Raw genomic sequence first — 12,358 nt, forward strand, 5'->3', positions numbered from 1 at the left:
TTGGTCATGATTATCACTAAAAAAATATATTATAACTATATTGCAGCCAAAAACACTTACATACAATATTACTACTGATAATACTTCTTTAATAATACCACAAACCTCTATGTACACTTCTCAAATAGTACCACTGATAATACTTATTTAATAATACCTCAAATTACACTTCTAATAATAATACTGCTGATAATACTTTTATCATAATGATTACCTCTGAATTTTCTATAATTACGATATAAGCACTAATAATACTACTACAATATATTATACAATATAATATACAATATATTAGTGTCTTAACCCTGGTTCTGGAGGCACCCTGCCCTGCACATGTTAGTGGATTCCCTGCATAAGCACACTCCCTGCAACTCTGAAAGGGCTTGTTAATCAGCTGACTAGTTAAATCAGGTATGTTGGAAGCAAGAAAATCCCTCAAATATGCAAGGTACCCTACCTTGCCTCCAGGACCAGGGTTGAGAAACACAGATCTATATTTTAAACTCCTATATTTGTAGTTCTTTCTTATTAAGTATCAGTAAAATTATTTATCACAGAGGCGACGTGGGTTTTCAGTAAAAGTAGGTTTTGATTCTTTGATATTTTTCCTGCAGACCTTCAAAAAGTTCAGTCATGGCTATAACTAAAGAAAAGCAGGCTTGTCATTTTTGCCAAAATGCTGCGAGGTAGTCATTATGCTCGAGAAAGAGTGCACAGTGGTCAGTCATAAAAGAGACAGGTCTTTTGTTTTCCAGAAAAGATGCAATTATGAAGAGCCAAAAATAACAATGAATTATAACAGCCAGAGCACCAATTATAAACAATGGTTTGGCAATTGTAAACTATTGCAAAGCAATAAAAGAGATCAGTAAGATAAAAGCATCTAATCATCCCAGCATTTAAAGCCTGGCACAATGCTTTAGTAAAAAACATTAAATATAATAAAGTACAGATTTAAAACCATATTCAACAAGATGGACAGACTGTAAAACAAGCTCAAATGTCCCTATCAATAATTAGAGTAAATGTAACACATAAAAAGTCAGAGTGAGTCTTTGTCTGAGAGTCCCTTGCAGCCAGGTCTTTCCCAGCCATGTCGAATTCGATCTAGTCTCCGGTTCAAACAGGGCGTGGCCAGCACAGCCTTGGTCAGTAACACCATAGCTGGGAGAAAGGAGGCCAAAATGAATGATGGAGGAGTGTAACACACATATTGCTTCTGCTCCACCCACTTCCTCCAGCCATACACCAGAGCGTGAGCAGTGCACAGGAACAGAGCTGTGTATCCCAGAGTCCTCTGCAACAGGGAAATATGCAGTGAGTGAGATTAAGAATACTGTTAAGAGTTACTACTGCAACCTGTTCCTCTTTGAAAGGATCCAAATCAACCTTTTTTTTTATTTTTAAATCAAACAAACCAACTCCCGCCTGTCCTACCTACCTGGATACACTGGAACTCTCTCCAGTTCAGTGTGTCACTAACTGAGGGGAGGGAGGAGATGGCCACCAAGGCCAGAATGCCCAATCCTAGAATTCCAAGAGAGATGTAAATCTCCATCCTCCAGACATCATCTTCTACCCACGCATTCTCCTTCTTTTGCTGTACCTACAATATAAACTACACAAGTGTTAGGAGTTGCCATTATGCTGAATAAAAAGTAGTAACTAATTCAATAACAAAGTTCAACCATTAATTACTGATGTATACAGCCTTTCACACTCTTTCTCAAGTATCTGCGAGACCTCATTTCCTACTACAAACCATCACCCATCACAATTACTAAGATCACAGAAGGCCGTTTTTTACTAGTTAGCAGAATTCAGACTTCAGCAGGAGTCAGGGCCTTTTCTTATAAAGCCCTCCAACTTCTATCGTCTATCTTCTAACTAATATCGGGGACTCAGACACAGTAGCAATCTTTTAAGTCTAAGTTGAAAACTAATTTGTTTATTTTTTGTTAATCAATGTTTTCATTTAGATAACGGTTGCAGATCCAGGGGTTCATGTACATAAGGAATTGTGGTAAAATGAGACGTTGCTGTTGTCCCACCTCTTGCAAGCAGTCATCAGGTTTATAGATGGTGGAGTGGATGGATGCCAGTGTTTCAGGTTGTTCCCATGTCTGTGTTACTTTCTGTCTCTCTCCTTTTAGTTTGACTGTTATAGTCAGATTAGTCACTAGCCACACTCACACTGATAATTGTTCACATTATCTGTACTTCAAACTGAACTAATTCCCTCTCTTTCTTCTTCTTCTTCTTATTATTACTATTATTATTATTATGGGTAATGCGACAACAACAATAATATTTTTATTATTACTATTATTATTAGTTAATTGCTAATAAATTAGCATTAATTGCTAATAATATCTTTATTATTACCATTACAACTGCTAAGCATATCTATGATTATATCAGTAACCCCAAGCACATAAATGGACTTTTGTGATGTTATGGTGACTTTATATCATTCATTAGTACGTTATAAGTGGTTTTAACCAGAGGAGGATGGATCCTTGTGAGTATTGGGTCCCCCAAGGTTTCTTTTTTCAGCTGTGAAGGAGCTGTTCTTGCAGCTGTTGCCTTTGGCGTGCTCACTTATGGTTCCATGTTTTATGTTTTGTTGCTTTTTTGTTGCTTTTCCACATCCCTGTCTTAATATTAGTTCTTAAAATCCACTGAGCTACTTCACCTTTAAGAAAACATATGAAACAGAATAGCTCCATAAACGGATTAAGCCAATTATTCAAACATTCATAAAATAAATCAAACCAGCCCATGCACATTTCAGAGCAATAACTAATTAAAGCTTTGTTGCATTCTGAGTTAGGAATGCGTTTTTCCATGTAAACCATGAGAGAGTAGTATGTTGTGTCAAAGACCCATTCAACTAAATGTCAAGTGTACCCTCCACTTAGGCATAGAAAAATGCTCACCTGTTGATAGGCCCAGTTGAGAAGTTTGTACCTGTAAGAGCGTCTCATTGGGTAGCTCAGGCTGTAAATCGCATGCAGACAGGCCAACAGGAATGCCAGCAGACCCAACTGTTTCCTTACACTCATCCAGTTTTCCAGCCAGACAGGGAAACGACTGTACTTAGTGCCTGGCAGAGAAAGGCCACAGCATGGCTTATTTTCATTTCACTTTAAATGAGTAGACATGGCCCAGAATTAAACATGACTGATAGCTTTTGTTTTTATTTAGAATATGAAAAAGAATTATGTAATCCCAAATCCCTTTAATATTACTGTGACAAACTTAATAGGAAGCTATTTTGGGTGGTGCTTCAGCACAGGAAGTTTGGGTGAGAGTAATATCTAGTAAACATTGCGCCACAGTGCCATATTCAGCCTGACTGATGCAACACGTTGCTAAGGGTGTGGTGGGTGGGGTTGCACAGAGAAAAACACTCAGATCAATCTTATACTGTGACTTGCTGTTGTGCACCACTCAGTATCCTAGTCAGGGGGGCATGCAAAGCCACAGTTTACCCTTGAGTCATTCCAGTAAGAGGGGGGGAAGGGAAGTGAAGGGCCTTTGGGGAAACTGAAGCCAAACTATGGCTTTTCTGTGTTTGATTTGCGTGTTTGTGTCAGAACTCATGACAAAGTGTCTTAAGGTTTCTCTGTCAGCTTGAGCGTGCCTGTGGGAAGGACAGATTAAAGAGTGTACATAATTTATCCTTAAATAGTAGGCTTTCTGTCTGTCCCCCTGTACTTTGTTTACAATTAAAAGCATTCTCCCTGTTACTGATGTTAACCATTTAAAGCCTGAGCCATTAAAGAACTGCCAGAAAATTATAATCTCTTTAAAACTAGAGTGTGTATTTGACCTTCTGACCAATGATTCAAAAATTTACTTTTTGAATCATTGGTCAGAATTGACATTGGATTCCTCTGCAATTTAATTTAATTTTAATTTTTAAACAAACTAAACATATAGAACACAGAATTGTTTAACCCCTTATGCTGAGTTGCCTTTTAAAATTGTACTCAAGTGTATATATTTTCCAGGTGCATGCAGTGCATGAAAAATCCAACTGTTTTGTTTTCTTATTTATCTAATTAACTACTATTGTTAATATTGTCAGTGTATAAACAGTATTGTTTATATATTGACAATATTAATAATGAATTATTTATTTAATTACCACACTGATGTTGCAGTGGTCTGAAAAAAGTGATACAGAGTGATACAGAACCCGGCGTCTGACAGTGAAAGAAGCATGCAGACTGATGTGGTAGAGTAATTGCAGGATTTTACATTTACATGACTTAGGTGTTACACAGAACAACAGGAGACCCGCTGAGCTCTGAGGAGCAATGTTCGTAGCTGCACTCTCCAAAGTGCTGCTTTAAAAAACAAATCTGCCTTTGTCTTTTGGGCACAGTACAGTTTTCCAGAACTGATCACACATTTGGACCTATTTTTAATCTGCGTGATTAAAAGTTATATCCACTAGGGGCAGGTTTAAGCTTTATTAGGTTGAATATACAGATATATGTAAATGCTTTTTAACAATTTGGAACTTTAACAATGTATAGATGCTACATTAAACTCTTATATTCAGCAAATGGTTTTCCAGAATATAAGCTCTTAAATCTATCTATCTTTCTATGTTTTGTGTTATTTTACACTGATCAACATTATGAATAGCCAAGATTGCCTCATGCTGCTTGCTTTGCTCACCTCTGTACAGCTGGAGCAGGGCAGCCAATATTCCAGGCAAATAGATGAGGGCCAGCAGAGTGATAGAGGTCCAGGGCAGCACTTTATTTAGCACCAAGATTGGTATCTTATAGAAGTCACTTTTACTATGAGATACATATGGCTGCAGCACGTCACGAAGGAACGTATAGACAAATGCCACGGCCATGAGAACAGCCATGAGCTTCAGGGGGAGCTGCCACTTGGGGAAGAGAGGCATGTCTTGGAGACGGACACTGTCAGGGAACTCAAATTCTTCCATAGCAAATGCAGACAGCAGGGGCCGCTGACTCAAGCCTGACAGCATCTCTCTCTCTTCAGGTTCCTGAAAAAGAGAAATAGAACTATTATTAATGGCTTACATCTACTTATAATTATGGAAGAGCCTGGTCTAAAAATTATATGGTGCCTTGGCTATAAACAATATTTATGGGCAATGGCCTATGAAAGATCCAATCCAACTCTGATGACAGCACAGACAAGGTAAGAACACCATCATTTCAAACCATTTAGATGCTTAAAGGTTATGACAAATGTGGGTGAGTATGGCTATACTGGGGAGGAACCTTAACAATAAAAAAAATTACAAACCTTTACTAAGGTTAACATAATTAGACATGGATTATGAGAAAGAATGCATAATCCTAGAACGCATAATCCTGTTTTATTAATCTACACATTGGCATAGTCTTTATAGCACATATTTGAGCTGGTTATGGTTATTCCTTAAAACAACAAAAACAAGTTCTGTAAAATGAACAGTGAAATTCCCCCGACTGCCCATGATGTGTGATGCTAATGTCACAAATGTTTTAATGTAATAAATGTCCTCCCATTTGTAGCCCATTAATTACAGTGCATTGCCTTTTGGGTTAGCTGCAGATGAGCCAGTTCCACTTCACACAGCTGAAAGCCTTCTGCATGGTACTCATTTACATCTCCCAAATCCTGAGTTTCTCTTTCCATTCTGGGGCACAGCTAGACGAACAGTCCTACAAAAAGACACACAATTCACTGTTGAAGATTGGCCTATATGGACTGACCGTAGGAGTGAAGGAATGCAGTACTGCCTTAAAGAGAAAACTGTATAGCACATTCCCATGCCACGGATGAACCTTTCAGGCATGGGGTAACAAGAACAAAGCATGGAATCCACGTGACTGGCCTGAAGTACCCAAGACAGTAATCCTATGAGTGAGAGAGCCTTTCACAGCTAGTGCAGTTAAGAAGTTTCACACTCATCATCTTAATTAGGCTTTGTACTATAAGTTGTCAGCAACATTAGGGTATTTCTACAACTTTACAGGCCTATGCTACTGTTGGTAAAACTTTAGACACAGTTGCATATGAAGAATCTGGCTGTTTCAATATCACAGACTGCAGGTGATTACTGGAATGGTAAAGCCTCTCAGGATGACAAATAAGTGCCCTGCTTAACTGGAGAAATGTGAAGAAAGTCCACTCAGCGGTTCAGAGACTACTGCTTGGTGTGCAGACAGATGGCACTGGAGGAGGTGAAATCATGCCAAAGGCGACATGATCCAGCAGACGTAGCCAAGGCTAGAAACTTACCCACTTTTGGGTCAAACGGTCAAAACGAGAGTCATACATCGGCAGACACACTGCACACTTCTCAGGGAATCGATAGTACACACATGAAGACCCCACAACTGAAACTCCTACAGTCAGGGACACGATGACCTCGCAGAAGCGCGTCACCACACACGCACACGCGAACTCACAGAGGCACGGGCACGTAGACGGAGACTGAGACACATTAGCCCACGCCCCCTTCAGATATCCACCTATCAGTGCTGGCCAATGTCACAGACCACACCCACTTCAGACTGGGGCGGACTCACTCTGTTACTGAAACTGTGTGTGAATGGAGTCCTTAGTTGAACCAACGGGTCTGATCTGGCACACTCATCAGATCACACTGTTTTATATTTGTATTTATCACAATATTTGTGGATTTACTGAGATATATATTCCCCCCTATATAATATTATATCATATTTTAAAATATTTCTATTTACATATATTCTAGGTTGTTCAAATTCACTATGGCAGTTGGACTGTGTATGACTCTGTGTATGTGTATGTGCATTTACTGCCAGATAAATGACTTTACATATTAGATGTTCTATGTGAATAATACAACATAATATAAAGACACTATAAAAAAACATATTTAAGCATGTTGTCAGGGGAGGTGTGTAGTGGCGCAGGGGGTCGTGTCTGTGCCGCACAGCTGCAGGGACTTGGGCCTGTGAGATTGATCCTCCCTCTGCTTACTGTCTGTGAGGAGTTTGTTGGGTTCTCCCTGTGTCTGTATGAATTTCCTTCCAAAAGTAAATTGCCCCTGTATGTGTGTGTGTGTGTGTGTGTGTAATACCCTGTGATGGACAGGTGCCCTATTTAGTGGGTTTTCCTGATATGTGCCCAGTGATTCCAGCAAGGCTCCAGACCCACTGTGACCCTGACCAGGAGGTTGTGGAAAAGAAGATGGATGGATGTTGTCAACATAACATTTAACTAAGTGCTCTTGATATAACATAACCTGTGTTTAAGCTCTTGTTAACTCAAAAACTCAACTTTTTGAAGTTCAAACGACATTTTCTTTTACAATAATAAAGACTCAAACCAATAACAGGTTCTGCTGTAAACACACACTACTAGATTTATCACAACATGCTGATACATGATGATCATTATCCGACTACTGTGTATTCCACAGTTTCCTTTTTGCCCTGTGCCGCTGACTAGAACTGAAGTTTTCTTCTAATTCAATTTTGTCAATTTCCTTTCGAGTTTGTTCACAAGACTATCTTGTGATTCTGCCTGTTTTTCCAGAGTCCACATCAGAGCTGTTCCCTGTGGCGTCTTGTACAGCAAGGTTGTGGATCACCATGAGTTTGACCACTTGGCTTCTTGTTGGCATGCTGATTTTCGGGCCATCCATACTGTGCTCTGCAGGCCCTCTCCACGCTCAGTGCAAAGTGGAATGGTAAATATGCTTTCATTCGTTCTTTTCCCAGGAAAAACAATGTGTTATTCAGCTGTGAGACATCTGTGAGGTTGCATATGCACATGAACAAGGAGTGGTGTTTCTGAGTTAGGCAGAGCAGAGCTGTGTGAAATATTTAAGTATATCTTGGCATCTGTAAGGATTATGAACAGTCGTCAAATGCAGACAGTAGACAGAGGTCTGAAATACAATGTTGATGGATTATAATCCCAGAAACCGCTGTGCCAATTGACGATTGTTAAAAGTTGTTTTTGTAAATGTTTTTATAAACCAGGTAATACAGCGGTGACTATAGATTGAAAATGTGGAGGCAGTCTAATTATTAAAAATTATGATATTGTAAATTAATGCAATATGACGATCATATGCTTCCAGATCTTTTATTCAACAGCATCTCTTTGATAAATATTATTGATCATTGAAGTGTCCAAATATAACATGAAAATGTGTTTTATTCCCCTTTATCCAGTCTGCGCTGTAAGGTACAGGAGCATTTCTGTTATTTTTAGGGGCACGCAGTCATTTGATCTCTGGTAAAAGCCAGTATATGTGTTAGTCTGAACGGCCATGATATGGACTTCAGTGAAATCACATGAGATCATATTTTACACTCCAACAACTTATTAGTCACATGCATAAGAAATGTGCTTTGTATGAAGTTTACAGGATGATTTACATATGAGCTTATAGGTGGTCAATAAACTAATTCATCCATAACATCTTTATTCCACTAGATGGCATCATTTCAATTCAAATGCAGTGCTTCTCAAAGCACTGACCACTTTTTTTTATACTTTCTCTGATCTTCTGCGCCTGTGCTTTACAATTATCTTCTGTGCTAAGTCAGGTATACCACAGTAGGGGAAAACACAATAATGTGTGGGTCTTGAGAATGTATCTGGGAGCCAGTTAAAGGAACATTACTGACAATGAAAACCTGTCTCCTGTGTATAATATTATTAGGTACTTAGGCATTCCCTGCAGAAACGTCTATGAGGCCTTGGTCACTCAGATAAAGAAGTGGAGGACAATGTCAAGCTGCACAATGGGGGGAGAAAAATGTCTCTATAAGGTGAGTCTGCTGTTTTAGAGCAGGGGTATAAACTCCTGGCCCGAAGTGGTGACCTATAAATGTAGAAATAGGCAAAAACATGCCAGCAATTTTAAAATCATGCAAGGAAATTCAGAAACATTTTGGAAAAATGTTAGAAATATGCAAGCAATTTAAAAAAAAAACACCAGCAAATTCAGAAATGTGGGCAAATTCAAAAACAAGCTACAAATTCAGAAATAAAACAACAAAATCAGAAACACTGCCAATCCTGTCATTTAGAATTTTTCAGCCATATACAGATAATTGTAAGACCATTGTAAGAAATACACAAAAACTATATAACCTACTGTATATCTGTATATATTTATATTATATATGCATATATTTATAGAGCATATTTAAAGACAAGTGTCGGCCAAAGTGCTGCACAATAAAATAAAAAGATAAGTAAGAATAGCACAGAAATGATTTTCTGAATTCGCAAATTCTCTTTGTCTTTGCATGTACAGCTCCAGTCAGCCTCTCTCCACTTCATTGCAGCAAAGCATACCACACCAGTAAAGAGATATGTGGATGACCTCAACTTCAGACTGGTCTCGTTTGGATTTTTCACACATTGCCATGTATCAGTAAGAGATGAAAAGTGTCTAAAATACTCTTAACGCTTCATATTTTATTTTATCATAGTGCTTGAGCTTATTATTACATGCCAACATCTGCAACTCTCTCCTTAGGCAATGTCGGTCTCAGAAACTTGGTATGCAGTTATAGACCATGGCACCAATTACTGCAACCTCTACAACTTAATGGAAGGTAATGCATTACATGCTTCAGATATTTCAAGTTCTTCACAGGGATGCAACCACAGAATCTTTTAATAAGCTTCAAAGATGTACTGAAATGAGCTCACAGAGGTAGGCAGAGATTAATCACAGTAGGCTTGTGGTTTCTGACTGTCTTCTTTGCCTCTGTGTAGGGAGTGGGCTGACTGAAGCTCCAGGATTTAAGGAAATTACCAGTGACTTCATGTGCACCCAGCGATCCTCTGCCAACTGCACTGTGTACTGAGACTGGCCTCTATGCAAGATGGACACCTTCTCATTATGTCATGACTATAACATAACATTAAAAGCAATATTACAGACATAAATACATTACTATCATGCTGTGGGCATTAGTATTAATATTAATACACATATATATGTTAAAATTCCTGTACACAGTCAGTGGTTCAGCTCATCCACTGATTTAATAGTGTTTAGGCACGATCAGACAGAGATCCTGAAAAAATCACATTTTTAAAAACAGTAAAAAGTTGTATTTGAATGACAATATTTCCTTTTGTAATACTTTTATCTCCCTTAATTTTAAAGTAAAACTTTCTTCCTGCTTGAATGTGTTGTTACTTACTACTCTGAAGTGAGAGAAAACGGAAAAGAACGAATGAATGATTTGCTTAAACTGAAACAAACCAATCAAATGTTGCCTTTCACTAAACCCCACCCCTAAATATCAACTGTCTACTCATAAATTAAAAACCTGTAATTTTACCTAGGTGGGCAATGACAAGTTTCCAGAACTGAACAAAATGCTGTAGTACTATATGCTTTTAAACTGCATACCCAATCCCCTGGATCCCCTTCATGCTCATTTCCAGTCCTCCTTAAGAGTTTATGTGTTGGAAGGTTAAGCAAGCTATGATGTGTGTTAAGGTGACTTTAGTCAAAGACAAAATAAACACATTCTATAAAACAAAACAAAAAGCCAGTGATGCATATTTAGTAAATAATGTTTATATATCTAATTAGACACAGATCAGCGATTAAAACTGCCTGCCTAATATTGAGTAGGCTCCCCTTGTGACCCTACAATGCATGGACTCCACAAGACTTCTGAAGGTGTCCTGTGGTATCTGGCACCACATCTTAATTTTCTCCTTTCTTTTCTCTCCCCTGTGTGCTGCCCCCTGCGGTTTGCTTGCTGCTTGCTCCCACCCCCAATAACAGTTTCCTGTGCTCCTCCTAAACCCTTTTTCCCCTTCTTTCTGTTTTCTCTCTCTCTCTTTCACATGTATTGAGATGCCCGGTTTCAACTGTTTCATCCCGGTACTGCCAGACCTGGCTCTCCACTACCCTGTCGCCCGCTGTCCTGCTCTGGGGCCTTTGTTTCATAACTATGCTTCTGACTGTTTATCTGCATGGACTTTATCATTCTTACTCACGTGTCTTGTATGGCTTGATGCCACACTTTTTCTTATATCAGTTTTGTTTTATACTTGTTTTTATTCCTGTTTTGCTTTTTATTGTTATTATCCAGCATCAACTAGAGGAGGATGGGTTCCCCTTTTGAGTCTTGGTTCCTCTTAAGGTTGCTTCCTCTCATCTCAATTGAGTTTTTCCTTGCCACTGTTGCCTCTAGCTTGCTCTCAAGAGTCTCGGACCCTGATCTGTGTAAAGCTGCTTTGTGACAACATTCATTGTAAAAATGTTGTACTATATAAATCAATTTAGATTGACTGATTGATTGATCACCTTTAAGAACTGACTGTTCACTTACTAATATGTATATCCCACGCCTCAACAGGCACCACTATATCCAGATAATCAGTGTAACCATCACATATATGCTCATATTTTGCACCTTGTTTAATGAGAGTAAGCTATTAAAAATAAATTGTATTCATATAAAGGAAAATGAATGAATGAAATGTGGCTTCTGAAATTCCAAAGCAAAATGAATTACTTAATTAATGTCTATATATATTTTTTTTATCAGTTTTATCGAATCTGTTCTGACCTTTTGTATTGTGACATGGCATGGTAAGCTGAGCATGATTAATAGAAACAGACTGAAAGGCTTAGCCAACGAAGCAAGTAAAATCATTACATCAGATTCAGCTCTATGACAAAAAGAAAAACAGGCTTTGAAAAAAGCTAAAGCTATTTTGTCCTGCCCAGATCATCCCTGTTTATCAGAGTTTGAACAACTTCTGTCAGGTCGGAGGTTTAGAGCACTGACGGGGAGAACTAAATGCAGTGAGGTGTTCTTTGTCTCCAAAGCTATCAGCCCATTAAACTCAAATAACTATCCATCTGTACAGTGATGGTTTACAATGTTATATCACTGACTCTTGGGGGGTGGGAGGATAAGGGTTAAATGTTAAATGAGGATAAATGTTGTGTCTACTGTCCACATGCTGCAAACCAAAATTCCTGGAGGACAATAAAATGTACAATATGGCCGCAGTTATCACAACACAACTTATTAATATACTCCTAACTCGGAGCTCATATAAGTTCCCCGCTAATTACGACATTGTGGTGGCAGTCATGTCTGCTTATCCTGTAAATATGACCCTTCTGATAAGACTCAAGAGACTCAAGGGACGCATATCACTACTGTTCAATGAAAAACATGTATTTAACTCCATTTTTGACAGTTTTTGTTTTTCTTCAACATTTGAACTGTGTAAATAATTCTGGATTCTATAATTCTGAATAGGACAATAGAAATGCTCTAAATAACCTGGAATAAACTTACTCTACATTAACATCTGTTTAAAG

The 12,358-nt window shown here is 38.4% G+C and overlaps 2 protein-coding genes across 2 annotated transcripts; one reads left to right on the forward strand and one right to left on the reverse strand.

Annotated features, from left to right (window-relative positions):
• Nucleotides 1–727: 727 nt before the first annotated feature.
• On the reverse strand, nt 728–6,451 carry LOC140556129 (STEAP family member 1B-like). Its single transcript, XM_072679689.1, has 6 exons — nt 6,283–6,451; nt 5,575–5,702; nt 4,693–5,035; nt 2,940–3,106; nt 1,442–1,606; nt 728–1,297 (listed from the first exon to the last, which is right to left on the reverse strand). The coding sequence occupies exons 2-6, from the start codon at nt 5,674–5,676 to the stop codon at nt 1,043–1,045; spliced, it is 1,032 nt and encodes a 343-aa protein (XP_072535790.1). The 5' UTR covers nt 5,677–5,702; nt 6,283–6,451; the 3' UTR covers nt 728–1,042.
• Nucleotides 6,452–7,682: 1,231 nt separating this feature from the next.
• Nucleotides 7,683–10,178, forward strand: LOC140556130 (uncharacterized). The gene is made up of 5 exons (XM_072679690.1): nt 7,683–7,720; nt 8,705–8,813; nt 9,305–9,424; nt 9,530–9,608; nt 9,772–10,178. The coding sequence occupies exons 2-5, from the start codon at nt 8,772–8,774 to the stop codon at nt 9,861–9,863; spliced, it is 333 nt and encodes a 110-aa protein (XP_072535791.1). The 5' UTR covers nt 7,683–7,720; nt 8,705–8,771; the 3' UTR covers nt 9,864–10,178.
• The last annotated feature ends 2,180 nt before the right edge of the window (nt 10,179–12,358 follow it).

This window comes from Salminus brasiliensis, chromosome 5 (genome assembly GCF_030463535.1).
Source record: "Salminus brasiliensis chromosome 5, fSalBra1.hap2, whole genome shotgun sequence".
NCBI lineage: Eukaryota > Metazoa > Chordata > Actinopteri > Characiformes > Bryconidae > Salminus > Salminus brasiliensis.